The sequence below is a fragment of the Orbicella faveolata genome, unplaced genomic scaffold, assembly GCF_042242905.1.
Source record: "Orbicella faveolata isolate gen_17 unplaced genomic scaffold, um_ofav_v1 contig_36, whole genome shotgun sequence".
In the NCBI taxonomy this organism is placed as follows: domain Eukaryota; kingdom Metazoa; phylum Cnidaria; class Anthozoa; order Scleractinia; family Merulinidae; genus Orbicella; species Orbicella faveolata.
The window spans coordinates 11,948,954-11,964,378 of record NW_028301565.1 but is presented as its reverse complement, the minus strand read 5'-3'; the positions used below and the strand labels follow the sequence as shown (position 1 = coordinate 11,964,378).

Genomic DNA, 15,425 nt, shown 5'->3' with positions numbered 1-15,425 from the left:
TTGACACTTTGCTGACTGATCGTTTGTCAACGAAGTAAGCTACGTAATAAAATATGATAACAGGGAGAAAATGGGCAAAGGTGTGAAATTAGATAAGTTAACTTCCTCTCCCCCCACTCCCCCTCGAAAGAACCAACACATTTTTCTCCTCACATAGCCGTTTATTTCCAGCGATTAAAGACGGAGTTGCCCAATCTAAGTGTAGAAGCAAGGGAATAACGGTAACATTTTTATTCCGAATAAATATAGAGCAATAGAGCACACTTAACCTTAAACTACTTTGAGTAGCAATTACCTACCCCTCCGTACTTGCTACCGTAGCAATTACGCATGTTTGGTTGCAAATACTTACCCTCCATATTTGCTACGGTAGCAAATACTCACTTTCGGTAACAAATACCCACCCCTCCGTATTTGCTACCGTAGCAAATACCTACCAATGTAGCAAATACCTACCTGGTAAGTAATTGCTACCGTAGCAAATACGTAGTTAGCGTAGCAAATACCCACGCCTTTTTCACTCTCTCTCTCTCTCTGTCTCTCTCTCTCTCACCCACCCACAGCACAAAACAGATAGCTGCCAACAGTACATGTACGTTTCTTAAACAGGACACAATTTTACTAAACTGGAAGAGAAGAAAAGCCCCTACAATATTAATAGTTAAGTAGGTTAAAAAAAGGTGGCCAGGTCCTTATAAGACTATTAGGCAACAGAAAGCAGGGAAAAGACAACAACTGGAATCGACGGAAGACTAAGCGAACTCTTGATTCATATTTAATTGAATTGTAAGCTCGATTACATGACGCACAAAGTGGAAAGAGATCACTTCGTTTACGCTCTCACAATTAAACTGATCCACAAACAGATTTCAAGCGTAAAACCAACACACTAGAACACAACACATTACAATGAAAATACGTAAAAACATATTGTTATTACCAAATCTCCGAAGAAAGCATGGCCAAAGTCTCCATGACAAAACGTGCTCGAGAATGGCTTTACTTGAGCATGGAATACCTCCTTGTTGTTTTGGCCAACATCTTGTTAGCATCAGAGTAAGGAGATCACCACATTTTGAGGCTTGAGGTGAGTCAAGCCCAATTTCAGAAAGGTTCTTGAAAACTATTTCACCTTCATTTCCCCTCTAAAATAAGAAAAACGTTCTTTGACACAGTGTGTTCTACCATTGCAAAACAGATCAACAGTGTGCAGGTGGATATTACGTACATCAAAGTAGGCGACCATTCAAACAACGATTGCACACATATAAAGAGTTTTAATAATCCATTACATCATTATCAGAATTTTGCTATATGATGTAATTTTTGGCAGTTCTTTTAGTATTCCACAACCAATTAGCGGAGAAAGGGAAAATAAATAAACTAAGCGACACTTACAATGTAGGTAAGCAGTTGAGACCTAGCTCAACTAAAAAATACAACGAAGCAAATGAATTTAAACATTTCAAAACAACTACACGACCTTTGAGTTTCGAAAACATCTTTTTGCTACTACCAGTTCGAAGATGTTTACAATATTGTGACAAAAAGATTGCATTTGAATACCTGAAGCATGCTTTCAACTTTTCTGAATGTTACTTCTGACACCAAGTCTTGAACATGGTTATGCTGTGTTGTCATGTTAGTTTTAGTGAGGATTTGAACCAAATCATTGCAATCACACTAGAACAAAACGTGATAAAATTAAGACAATTAAAAAGTTATTCTCAGGAACACTTCATCTTTTAGAACTAGATATAATGCAAGACATTCACTTCCATTTTACTAGTCTGCAGATTACGACTGAGGCACAAAAGAAGGGGAGCAGTGTATTGTCTGACTAATGAATTTTGCTATGAAAAGCACTACAGTTGACAAAACCGTAGAACATAAAGGGGCGACCCATGATCACACAACGGCATAAATTAGCTAGAGTTCTCTCAAAACGTGCCATTGCGTGAAGAAACTTCTTCTTTTGTCCCACACGCAGTTCATCAACGTATTGGTAACAGGCTTCCCAGGAAACACGCTGTACATGAAATTAACATATGCATATTGACGGTTGCAAAAAATCTTTCTTAAACAAAACATGTTTTCAAGATAATCTGATTTGATTTCAAACAACAAGGAATGGAGATAAGAGGATGTCTTACAAATTTAATATGAAAAGTCTCTCAAAGAGATTTTCCCATACCTCTTCCAAACGAATTTTCAATTTCTCTGACACAAGGTTTCTCCAAATGTCTGCACATTCCTTGTTTGCCCAGTCCAGACAGAGCAATTTGGTCCAAATCTAAGAATAAATTTAAGTTACATACACATTTTGTCCTTTCCAAGTTGATAATATTAACGATGAAAGGACAAAAATGTCTAATTACCTTTAATAACATAATCACTGCCTTAATTCCCCTCTAAACAAATTGCCTTCTCAACAAATATCAGTATGTGTGGTGAACAAACAATTAAATGTAAATATAAGTAGTAATTCTAACATTTTTCGAAATGGTTTGGACGCAAATAAATTTGCTACTTCATTAATTAAGGCAACGCTTTCAATAAAGACTTCGCACCTGCCTGAACACTGAGGTTATTCTGTTGTAAATTGCTAGTGCAAGCTAGACTGCTAGCAGTTTTCAAAAATTAGCCCCTAGCTTAGAGTAAGTTATGAGCCTCTGTTATCAATTATTGCATATGCTGCATCAGACCATCCAAAACCCTCAAAAACGTCAAAGCAGCATGTTTTGATTTGCATTAGAATATACCGTAATCGTGTAAATATAGTTGTATGATTACTGTTGTAAATAGTTGTTACTGTCCAACTGCAGCGAATACCGTCCAAATACGGCACAACTGGTAAAAATATACAGTAATACTACACACCAAACATCTAATAAGATATAGTATTACTGCTGTAAATTGGGTAAGTAGACGTACCAGTGTTGTAAGTAGTGTCAATCGCAATTTAAGTGAAAAAAAAAAAAAAAAAAATTAAATGAATTAATGTTGAAATCTTGCGCCAAAATTCAGGAGAATTTGTCACCCATGATATTATCTAAATAATACAGAATATCTGACTAATGCCGTCTGCCAACAACCCAATAATTTATTTCAATAAATTAAAATCTTTTCCGTTTGTTACAAAAAAAATGTACCGTAACGTCGTCGTTTGATGGCTCATGTTGGCTATGATTGCTAATGCCTCAAAGTTTCAAAACGACAGCTGAACAATGGTAATTAAATAATCAAAATAAAATATGTGTACCTCCAGCTCTTTTTCCGTTTCATCTTTACTGTACCACGGAATCTTACTGCCGAAAAAAACAAACTTTTCTAACCACTTCTTTACAACGTCAAAACTCTCTGCCACCATTTGCTTCATTTTTTCAGTCAGTCGCTTTTCTTCTGGCTCAGGCACAGTTGAATTATCTAGCACTGAGACCCATACTTCAATGCTACCTAAACAGTCACACAGCAGCTTAAAATTGCGATCAGAAGAAACAGCCTTCAGAATGTTCAAACAAGAGATGACACAGAGAAGTGCTTCTTGGCTGAAAGTGATGTGATCCTCAGCGGCCACAAATCTAATAAATAAATTGGAATAAAACAGCATTAGCACAAAGTTCGTAAATTAAGCAAATGTATAGTATTTCTAGGGTAGGATATGGCAAACTACGTACTCTGAAGCGGGTTGTTTTGTTCCAGAAAAAGATGAAAATCAAATGGAAATAAGTTACATCCACTTTTTTTAGCACCAGCAAAATCCGGCTTTTAAAGCACACACAACATTGTGCCAAAAAGCATTGTGTGTATAACGTAGTGGAAGTGCGCTGTCTACAGTGTTTCATCAATGCCATATCCTTAGAACTCTCATCGACATTGCTTGCCTTTGCGGGTCTTCAATGCCCGAAGCGGGGGGACTCTCATATAAAAATGACGGGCGTGCTCGTCGTACCTTTTAGGGGCTTAAAACGCGGTTTTGATACCTCTTAGGCTGTTTAGCATCAAACGGTCCACAACAGCAGCTTTTGTGGTACCTTTTAGAGTCTTGAGTCGAATAAATATGACAAAAGATAATGTGTTACGTAAGAATCGTTACCTCTTAGGGAAGAAAAAAATTTCAAGCCACGCCCACAAAACAGGATCTTGGTACCTCTTAGGGGTTCTTTTCAAAATTTCCGACGAGCAACCCGGTCTTTTTTATATGGGAGTTCCCCCGGCTTCAATGAAGATATGAGGCACAACAGGCCAAAACTGTCTATTGATAATATCCCTGGTTGTCTATTAATTGACATTGTCATAATGTATACTTTTACGCTTCTTTTCCAAAACATAGTTAATAGAGGGGAATGGTTATGAAACCCAACAAAGTTCTTTGTTGTATGTTTTTGTTTGCTTTTTTGGCCTTGACCTTGCACCAAACACAAAAGTTGTTTACTCCGTACTGAGGAGCTAACCAATAGATGCCAAGATTTAAAAATCCTGGCATCTTTGTTTGCTCCTTTGTCCAAAACAACAACATCCTCATTATTACCATAATCAAGGTGAATACATGTGGTCAACTGTATCAGATTATGGATTGCATTTGCATGATCATTTTTATTTTATGCAGAACTCTGTCACGAATGTCCAGAAAGGACGCATTTTACTTTTGTTTGCAAGTATAGGCATATATGTATAACTTTGTAAGATACCCACGAAAACTGGCGTCCAATCTAAATATTTATGTATTAGATGGTATATAGTATGGTAAGATATAAAAATAGATCCCTACTCTTTCGCTTTCATTTCACTGGTTGTCTTGGCATCCTTTTGAATTACACTTAAGGCGGTGGCAACTGCATCCCTCTAGTCATAAAAACAGATTGATAGAGCAATGAACTGACAGGCATTCTGTAAACAGTATTCAATATAAAGTATTTAAGAAGCCCTTCTTGTGACAAAACAACTCACCCCAATGCAAAGCTGCGTACAAATTGATTTTCTTTCTTAAACTATTGTTAACCCGGTCACCAACACGCCGCAAAAATCTAGCCATATTAATTGGCTGACTGCCAATTATTATGGCAATTTGGCAATTGGGTTCTTTAAAGAAGAAAATGATTGACTGAGCTTTTGCAATCAGGCCCAAATAAAATAACCGTATTAACGAGGACTAGCTGTAAAACAATTAGGTTCCACTGTACCACTTTTGTACATAATGTTTTGCAATCAGGTTTATTGTTTACTGTATATCTTCTCCCTTAATCTAACCTTCAATTAAATAGATTGCAATAAATTAAATCAGTAAACCCTGAAAGAGAGAAGGAAAAAAGCTACGCCACATATAAAAGATATATAACAAGGGTCACATTTGCCAATCTCTCTAAGCCACTCACAATATATGTTTGCGCACTAGTTCCAAGTAAAAACAGGTATCTTATAAGCCTTGGGTAGTTTACACAAATACAAAGAAACCCAAAATGTACCTCTTCTTTTAGAATGTAACTCTTTTCTGATAAATATCTAGCAAGGGTAGTGTATATTTCCACAGGTGCGAACTGTCCAGAAGTAGCGATTCTCCCATATTGTTGTAAAGGAACTACAAGAAGGAATGTCCTTCTGGAGAGAGGGTTCAGCTCGAACAAAGGAGCCAGCACATTCAGCAACAAGGAAGGACAGCTGAGACAACATTAAAAGAAAATGAAATTAAGTTTATTATCACAAAAATTGAATTGAACCTCTGAAAAACCCTCACTTCTCCTAATAAAGTGACCATCACCACTGTCTTCTGTTAGATGGTTGTTTCAAATTTTCTATAGCTTTTAACCTCCAGTAAGGGAACAATTGGTAAGGTATGTGAAAATATATTCACTGCCTTTGTGCTGAAATTATGTGGCAATACAACTGTAATGAAACTTTTTTCTAACAACCCTGATATACTGAGTTGACCACGTCACCATTAATTCAGCATGACACCCTTAATAATCGCTGTAACTTGAAATTGTAGGCAATGAAATGTCTGACAATTGGCAGATGTGATCTGATCTAGCAGTACTCTATGGAAGCTGACCTTATGTCACGAATACTGAAAGATGTATAACTCACATAAATGAACCTCTTTGTGTACAATGAGAATGAATGTTAAATAAATTTTATTACCTTTTTATCATAAAATGCTCAAATACATTATCTCTACCTGTGCTCTGTAAAAGTCCTTTCTCTGACAGATTTTGTGTCAAATCCATTTGCTCCCCACCATGTATCATCCTTATCTTTAGGTTTCTCCATGAGCAACAGAGAATTGCCAAAAGGCTGTGAAACCTGGGTCAGGAAGTGAACCAATGGTACAGCAAACAGCCAGTCATGAACATTGTGATAATTCTTGGCCACATGTCTGCAAATAGCTTGAATAGCTCCTCCAAGGTTCCTAAATAATAAATTATCATCACTCTTCAGGCAAAGGTATAACTTTCATGCAAACAGAGATAAATGAATCAATGCAATGATCATACGAAATAAGGACCAATTTGTTTATTACATCAAAATTAGCATGGGAGCAATACCATTTCTCTTTTTCATTCCTTGTAGATAATTCAACCTAAGTTTCTAAAATGTATCAATTATTCATGAACCCAGGACTGGGGAAGGGGAAGGGTACTCCCTTATATGGGCTACATATGAGCGGCGCCAAAGGGTATGGTTTTTCAGCCGTTATATTCATAAAATAGGGTTAGCTGATTTTGGCCATTTTGGTCATAAATAGGGTATGGTTTTTGCACTCTAGCCTTGATATGGATATGTTTTTAAGACGAACCCACTCTTTCTTCATTATCAAAAAGAAAATCAACAAAAGCCCTTCACAAATTATGTTTAAGGTAATTTAACATTGGTCTGAACTAGGAAATTAATTGTAAAGTTAACAGGGTTTTAATTGAAGGGTCAGGTCATAAATAGGGTTTTGAATTTTTGGTCAGGTCATAAATAGGGAAGGGAATATTGCAGATTTTGGTCATAAATAGGGTAAGCGTTTTGGGAAGCAGGCTGCACACCCCCACCCAGTTTTTCTGGGAGTACATGCCCCAGGCCGGGACCCAGGATCAGTTGCCGTCTGTGAGCCCAAATCTTGAGCAAAGTGTGTAAGTTATAAATTTAACAAAAAAGAACTCACTGCCACTGTTCACTTGGAAAATGCTTCAGAAGCCTTTCAAAGCTAGTACATGTATGGTCTTCTTGATCTGGACGCAGAACCAAAGAGGAAAAGAGCTTTCCATATTCTTGAGGATCAAGATGCACTTTGTGTACATAAATAGTATATGCAATTGCTACTGACGACACCAAGGGAAGAATGCTGTTCTTTTTGTCTTGATCTTCATCTGATTGAGGTAGAGAATTCTTCTCAATCTTTTCCTTAAAAAAGTCCCTCAAAATCTACAATGGAAAACAAAGAAATCAGTGTTAAGGGCATGCATGTGAATAATTCTTGCTTTGCACTGTCACGCAATCCTGACACAATAAAAAAATTATTCGAAAACCATTCCATGGATAAAGCTGAGAAATTGTGATGTTATAGGAGACTGATAAAGCAGACACTTTTCCAAGTTTTAAGTTTGTGCGTTTTCCCAAACTTCAGATATTCATTAAAATATTTTGCACAAATTTACAGAGCCCAGTATGGAGCCCCCATGTCGGTATATCTCCGTGGTACACCAACATGATGGCCGGAAAATAGTGTAAACATCTGGAACTTACTTTGGCTATCTAGGCCACTGATTATCTGTACTGAACAAACAAGCATTTACATATTAAGTACTTTTCCTAATACTTTAACTTCTGAATAGGCTAAAAATCACAAGATAAGTATACATTTTTTTTGACAAACGTGTTTGTAGGTATACGTCACGCACCATCATAACTCTGCAAACTACTGAGCTGAAAAGTTGTACACAGATATAAATTTAGCACCTCTCATGCCTGATGAGGATAAAAATCTTTAGTTTTTGATTTTAGAACATGATGACATCACGTGCAAACCAAGAATATAACCTAATACACTTTTCCAAATACATTGTAACCGAGACCAAGGGATCATATACAAAGTGAGCTGCCATGACTTCATGTTCATTCACCTATGTCGGGGAGCTCAAAAGCAAGCACTCATGAAGCTCACAGTGGGCTGAGCATGGTTCAGGCTGTCGACGGCAACAGCAAATATTAGCAATCAAACAACAAACATACTCTGTGGATCCCAACATCCACCCAAGAGGTGTCTAGGTTTACCAACTACTACAAGAGGCTTTGGTTCAAAAGAGGGGCTATCACCAGTAACAAGTCAACTAAAGCATTTGCGTTGAAGTTATTCAATATCATTTGGATTCTATTTCAGGATCCAGAGTAAGAGGCTTATGCATTCAAAATTAAATAATATGAAAGAATATGTTCCAATGCTGCCTTGGCTTGTAAATTATCCTGCCTAACTTTTCCTTGCACATCCACTCCTCACAATCCAAAAAACACTTAATTGGTACTAATTGATCAGATGTGACTCAGACAAATTTATTGACAGATCAGGAACAGGAATTTGAATAACAAAGAAACCTTGGCAGTCATTTTTTACCCTGTCTCGCCTTGGCCCCTTCTCAATTATTTCCCTAATTTGCAGAATTTTAACTTTTGCCAATTATGCAGAGGATTTCAAGAAGTAAATTCAATTGCTCATAGTCTACAAAGAAGCGGCAAATCAGAAAAATATTCTATGCTAGAACTTAACTGTCCAGTGAATGAAATATTCAGAAATTTGTAGTAGCAGAAAAGTGTCAAAAAATGGTGAAATCAATCAATGTATTAAGTGGTGACTTACCCTGCTGAAGTCATATGAGAGAGGAATGTTTCTTGTGAAGTGCCAACCTTCCTCCACCAGGGTTTCTGTCATGCAGTAAGCTATATCATTTACAGCCTCTACTGCCTCCCAGGGGGTCATATTTGTCCTAGCTTCATCTGTAGTGAAACCCTCCCAGCGAGGCAACATGGCACAGGTTGCAATGTTCCTTCCATCAGCAGGATCCATGCTCTTTAAAAATGGCATCTTGTTGCAAAGACTTTGGAGCCAGCCAGGTGGACTAAAAATAGTGTCATCATACTGGTGCCAGATTGCTAAAGAAGGAATGCTACATGTTGACATTTTTTTCTTTAAAATGATGTACATTGAAACAGTAGTGTATATACCAGGTATACAAGTATCAGCTGATAGAAAATAATTACAGGTACATGCAACAGTGATTGGACAAGGTTGAGCAAAATATTGTGATTTGTCAGTACAGTGGTGAGCAGACTAATTATTGGCCAAAGATGAGGGCTAAGGCAGATAATTGACCTACCAGACACTGGCAAGTCATGATATTTTGTAGTAACGAGGTTCAAAAAGTTATCACTTGATTACGAAATTTGTTTTTGTACTTAAATCACTTTCTGACAGCTCAGGGAAGCCTTGTATCATTTTTCACACAAGAGTGGCAACAATGGGTCAGTTTGTAACAACACATGCTCACTCATCTTTATTTTTCTTTACCAAAGGTCTTCAGTCAGCAATCAGCAAGCACTGTACATGGCTTAACACTCACAACTAATCCAAATGAGCAGAACATTAATTTGGCATAACACATTTAGACAGTATTGTGCAGTTCCAGAAAATATCCATACTACCCCTACAGAAGACATTGGAATTTCCTGTGGGATGGGGGGCTGTATCAGACCAAAAAATGTAAAGAAATGTGTAAAGTTGCACAAGGGTGGGGAGTCTTGATATTTTCTGGAATTACACATTATGCATGAGCAGTCCATTATTTGAGCTCAGTTATATGTAGGTCATGTGGAAGGCTCTCAGCCAGTGAAAAGGAAGAGAAAAAATGCATCAAATGATAATACCTCCAGTTTGACATCTGTCTTTTGGTATTTGGAGGCATCTGTTCTTCATAGCTCCCCAGCTAACTAAGTACTCCCACAAATACTTCTCTTTTTCCCTTGAATCCTTCCTTTTTGCTTTGAATACAACATACTTGTAAGGGACTTTGCGAGAAGCAAGGGAACATGGTACCAAGAGCTTTGCTTGAACAAGGATTAACTCATTTTCCAGGTACCTAGACCCAAATAATACAGACAGTGACATTCTTTATATCTACAGAAGGGTATTTATTTATTTTTGCATGCCTATATTACCATGGAACTGCCCACTTAGTCATCAAAATTCTTGTGTCTGCAGGCTAGGCTGTTTGGCTGGGTAAACAGCATTCCCGTGTGACATGTTAGTGTGATAAACATAGACCTTACGGTAAAAATTTCAGTAAATTTATAGAAAAAGTGGAGAATCTAATGTCTAAACACTACTGGAAAAATTAAAGTTCGCAAATATCTATGAACTGAAAACTACAGATACCGGGTAAAAGGGATTACTGATCAAATAGACCACATTTGCATTCCCAGTATTCGCTTTGAACTAACTTGCAATGGAGGCTAATTCGGGGGAATATCATAAAAAAGAGATAAGTTTGTATTTAAAAAGGCTCCCGCAATTGAGACTCAGTTGCAAGCTAGTTCCAGTCCAATACTGAGAATATGTATATGGTCTATTGCAGGGAAATAGCCTCGCTAGAAAAGCTAGATTAATGTTATCACTTTTGCATATATTTGTCTCTAAAATCGGGTCGCAATTTGTGGGAACATTTAGAGACATTTGTATGAAAATTTAAAAACGCAATTCCTCACTCCACAGCATATCTATGTTCTTCAAATTTCACCTAAAAACTTGTGTTAGGTATCCTTTTCCTGTAACTCATGAAATCTTCAGAATGTTTTACATTCTCTAATTATCAGGCATCAAACTTTTACCGCTCACTGACTGTAATTTTTGCTGTGTTTGCCCCCCAAGCAAGATGGCATCAGAAACCATGAAAAAGACTCTTGCCCATCTAGTAGAATGGGCACGAGTAATTTTGTTCAGGCCCATCATGACGCACTCAGTGTGACAACCAAGGCTTTGAGCCAAGAATTCTCTTAGAGAAAAACCATCCAAAAATCTTTGGTTTGTCCGAGAGAAGCTATCAAACTTGTACCATCTGGCTGGCTGGCACTAGCAACGCATTTTGTGACATTTTTGCTTAGGCATGCTCACAAATTTTTTGATATTGGACAAGAAAGTGACCACTATAGCTATGTCACAAGGCTTTTTTTCAATTTTTTTCACCTTTCCTTTTTCTCCTTTTCTATCTTTTTGCTGCAGTTTTTGACATTCTTGTGGGCTTGCTTCTGGTCCAAGAATTCCCAAGAAAGCATAATCAAGATGGGAAATTCTTACCACAGAGTAGCTAAGTATAGTTTGGGGAAATTTTGCTCCGAGTTTTTCCCTCCAATTTCTGAACATTTCATGCATATTTCATGCTCAACTGACCCATCACTCTGGGTATCATTGGAAAGATCTCTTTTTCCTGCAGAACTTGAGTATAAGTGATGCCAATTTTGGCAAAAGGTGAAGGTGTCACAAGTGGGACAAAGGGCAATCCTTGTCACAGCCAGTTACGGCTGACAGAGGCGTCAATTGGTTAATAAATCAAGACAAAGCACTTGCCTTTTTATTAACATCATTATTTTAACAAAAAGCTTTTTTAAAATACATCATGACTGGACTTATGCAAGACCTGTGAAATTTGACCAAAATTTTGTGACATCCAGACAACTTTCTGGCTATAAAGAGTGCTAGCCTGAACTTTAGCATCATTTGCTAGCTATACCACTATTGTCTTCTAAATTGTAACTAAATAGTAAATTGTAACTCCCACCCTCCCTTCCTTTGGATGCTTGATAGTTGTTATTTTTTTAGTAAAGTGGGGTTAATCTCTCTCTATGACACTATCACTAAAGTCTTGGTTGTCATACAGTTATAATTTGTAAGCAGTTAAGTCTTGCAGTGACTTTCCCAAGCTTTGGTTTTACTTAAATTAGTGGCACTTTTTAGTGCTCCTTTTACTTTTTCTTGTCCAGCAGGTGGTGGTGGTGTCAGCTCTTAGTGCTGGGGAAATAGTAAATTTGAGCAAGTCACAACAGTATACAATCTAGCATGATGCTGACCAGAGGTTTCAGCTTGTAGTGCCATTTAGATTTAGGTTTCCAGTACACACGTGTTAGCTCTGCTGACTTGTATGATCCAGCACAGGTTTTAGTGCTGGGGAGATAAGTTAAGCTTTTAGTCAAGTAATTAATTGCTTTCATCAAGCTTTAGTGCCAACCTACCTCCTGTACTTAAACATTACTTAGTTTTACTCACCTCGATTAGTTTTTTAGTTATTCTGAGTAAACATTACCTCTTTTTTGTATTAATATATTATATTGTAAAGTTTCTGTTTTTTTTTATTTGGTAATAAAGCTTATTGTTGTTGTTGCTGTTGTTGTAATGCAAGTTTATCTGACACCCAATTGCAGAGCAGTGATCCCTGCAACATATTTTGTGGTTATTTCACTCATCTATCATAAGTAAACAAACATAACTCTCTGGGAACTGCAACATTAACATAGCCTGCATAGCAGCTGTTTCCTTTCCTTTTCCACATGGAGTGATCTTACAAGTGGGCAAGCAAGCAGGTGAGCAAAGGGGCGTGCCTGGGGTGAGCAAAGATTGGCGAGCAATGGGGAGGGGGTGAGCAAGGAGGAGGTGGTGAAGAGAAAAAGAATTGCCTACAGTTAATCCCAAACATTTTACCAAACTCTTTTCGCCCACGAACGAGAGCAATAGTGCAATTTGATTGGTCAGTAGCCCGTCAATCAAAAAGTGAAATCGGAAATTTGACATTCATGCATAATCCGACATCCTGAACACATCAAGAGCAAAATACCTATGGCCGGGTCCGAGAAAGTGCAGTTTTGTTCCCTTCACGTGCTTTTTTCGAAACGCTTGCTACACAGGCAGGACATTAATATGACAATCCTTATTGCAATGAAGTTTGATATAAGTTAAAGGTTCATAGCAGGGACGTGCATTTATTTGCTACATTTTATCCAACAGTAAGCTCTGGCCTACTGGAGAAAAGTCCAGATAGATATTCATTGTAAAAAATATTCATACTATCCCTGGTATCATCCGATCTGAACTGCCTCCAGGAGAGGCCCCAGGAGGGCACCTCTTGGCCTCACTCCTAAAGGTAGGCCTGGAAAATTTATATTTTAAGGGTATCTACACCAGCACCACCTGAGGTGTATCGCCTCCCTTCTAGTCTTGCTTTCCTGCTGCCTAAAGTAGTGTGTCATTGTCACTCATGTAATACTTTTCAGCTGGAACTCACCCAGGCACTTTTGATGCCTGGGTGAGTTGCAGCTGAAAGTATCACATTTCGTTGATTTTATTATTATCATAATAATATCAATGAAATGTAAAAAAATATATACATTTTAACAAAATAAAGTGACCATACAACTAGCCAATCACCACATTATTTAATTACTACCTTGATATAACATATAGACTGCAAGCTTACCTTTCTGGGTGCACCTCCACAACATCCTCATCGAAATCTCCAAAAGCAATTCCACCAAACCTCATGAAGATCCTGTCACCTTGACTCTTTTCAAATTTGAAATGAGGTGAAAGGACAGCATGAAAAACGATAGTCATTTTCTTTTCTTTATGTTTGCCAAAATACCCTTTGTCCTCTTTGTTTTTTTCTTCACTGTCAACAGGGCATTTTTTAGTTTTATCTTCCTTTTCTTCATCCTGAAGCTGACGATCTTCATTGTCATGTTCGTTCTCTCGAGCATCATCACCATTCTGTTGCGCAGATCCTTGATTGTTCAGAGCGTCTTGTACCTTTTTTCGCCTACCAAAAAAGACAAATGAACCATTATTTGATAATCAATAATTAATAATTACTCTATTATTCCTTTGGAACTAATAAAACTGTAAAATTTTCTTTTTTTTGGTGATACAAATTAAAACATTGTGATTTCATTGCTGTATTTCAGCGGTATTACAGCAGTTCCTCACATTAAAGTACTTGGCTGTTGAAAAGTTGCTGGGGCATAACCCAACCTAAATGGCAAAATAAACACTTTCCATCACCAAATTTGTTGCTGGCACTGTCACAATATGCATTAAATCCTTCAACAAAGTAATTCCATTGGAAACTGGGAAACGTATCCTCACAGTTGGTTTACAAATTAAACTAACTTTAATTTTACTTCTTGTAACTATGTATTCATTATAAATTGTAGACAAGAAAGAGTACAAGTAAACGTTGTTGTTGTCGTTGTTACAAAGGTAAGTCAACAACTCTAATATTAAAAGGGCCTACTGGTCCATCAGACCACTGGTTTCCATAGGATGAAAGGACTATAGATTATTTTGACTTCACCCTGAATGGGATCCCAGTCTATCCTGAAGGAATATGATAATTAAATCAAGTTTATTTCCATTTTGGTCAATACATGTCAAATTAAATTAAGACTAATATGAATGCATGGAGGAGGACTAAAGAAACCTTTAGAGGCTTTTACAATATAGTCCCCCTATGAATGACCTTAATTTACAAAATGTCTAATAAATCTGGTGTAAGGGAAAAGCAAGTAAATAAATGTAAGCCTATGTATTACATTATTTCAAATCAACATGCGAGAATTGTAACCTAGTACTAATTAAATTGCAATAGGTGAATATTATTCTGATAGTAAAAACTGTTTAATCTGTTTTTAAACACATTTGTTGAAAACGACTGTTTTATTTCATGTGGAATAGTGTTCCATATATTAATCACTTTATTTCTAGTCGAGTAAACACCCAAATTTTTCCTATTAAACTTTTTGTGTGGATTATTAGACTTCCTTGTGCGATGGTTATGACTGTGAGTATTTTCTACAAGGAAATCATCAAAATACACTGGGAGTAATTTTGACCTAAGATTGAAACAGAAAGGGTTAAGAAGAAAATTGTTAACTTGTTTAAGAGTGTGTCCACGAGAAAACCAGGCAGAACCAGGCAGGAGGTGATACAGCTCCAATCACTGATTTCGCTCAAACTTGGCACAAATGTTGGGTTTGGTGAGTGAATGATTGTGGCAAAACAGTAGATCAAAATATTTTATTCCCTTCAAGTTAGGAGAACCCCCTGCAAAAATGGCCATTTGACACTAATTTATGCATATTTAATTAGCCATATTTGGTTTGGTATTACTCCAACAAGAAAAACCATGTGAAAATGAAATCCACTGGAACATGTTGTAAAACTATCAGTCTAAACACACAGATATTCATTTCAACTGGGCAATTTGATTTCTGTCCATGGCTTCATCTTAAGTAAGGTGCATATTTTGTAGTGATGTGAATAGCCTTTAATTGATGGCAAATATCTGCACTGGGCAACAGCAAATACACATTATTCTAACATGGATAGTGAGAGCAATCAACAAAGTTCT

The 15,425-nt window shown here is 37.1% G+C and overlaps 1 protein-coding gene across 4 annotated transcripts in view; it reads right to left on the bottom strand.

Moving 5' to 3' along the window:
* The window catches only part of LOC110054510 (E3 ubiquitin-protein ligase rnf213-alpha-like), a 117,088-nt gene that overhangs the window by 68,478 nt on the left and 33,185 nt on the right, over positions 1 to 15,425 (bottom strand). Inside the window, exons 5-15 of one of the 4 annotated variants that reach the window (XM_089274525.1) lie at positions 13,497 to 13,835; positions 9,901 to 10,112; positions 8,837 to 9,129; positions 7,148 to 7,407; positions 6,176 to 6,406; positions 5,466 to 5,658; positions 4,772 to 4,845; positions 3,263 to 3,581; positions 2,195 to 2,293; positions 1,567 to 1,683; positions 941 to 1,145 (exon numbers count right to left, since the gene is read on the bottom strand). In XM_089274525.1, coding sequence (XP_089130651.1) covers positions 941 to 1,145; positions 1,567 to 1,683; positions 2,195 to 2,293; positions 3,263 to 3,581; positions 4,772 to 4,845; positions 5,466 to 5,658; positions 6,176 to 6,406; positions 7,148 to 7,407; positions 8,837 to 9,129; positions 9,901 to 10,112; positions 13,497 to 13,835 — 2,342 coding nt within the window. Of the gene's footprint in view, positions 1 to 940; positions 1,146 to 1,566; positions 1,684 to 2,194; positions 2,294 to 3,262; positions 3,582 to 4,771; positions 4,846 to 5,465; positions 5,659 to 6,175; positions 6,407 to 7,147; positions 7,408 to 8,836; positions 9,130 to 9,900; positions 10,113 to 13,496; positions 13,836 to 15,425 lie in introns of those variants that run through there. The other 3 variants (XM_089274526.1, XM_089274527.1, XM_089274528.1) reach the window with 3 other exon arrangements.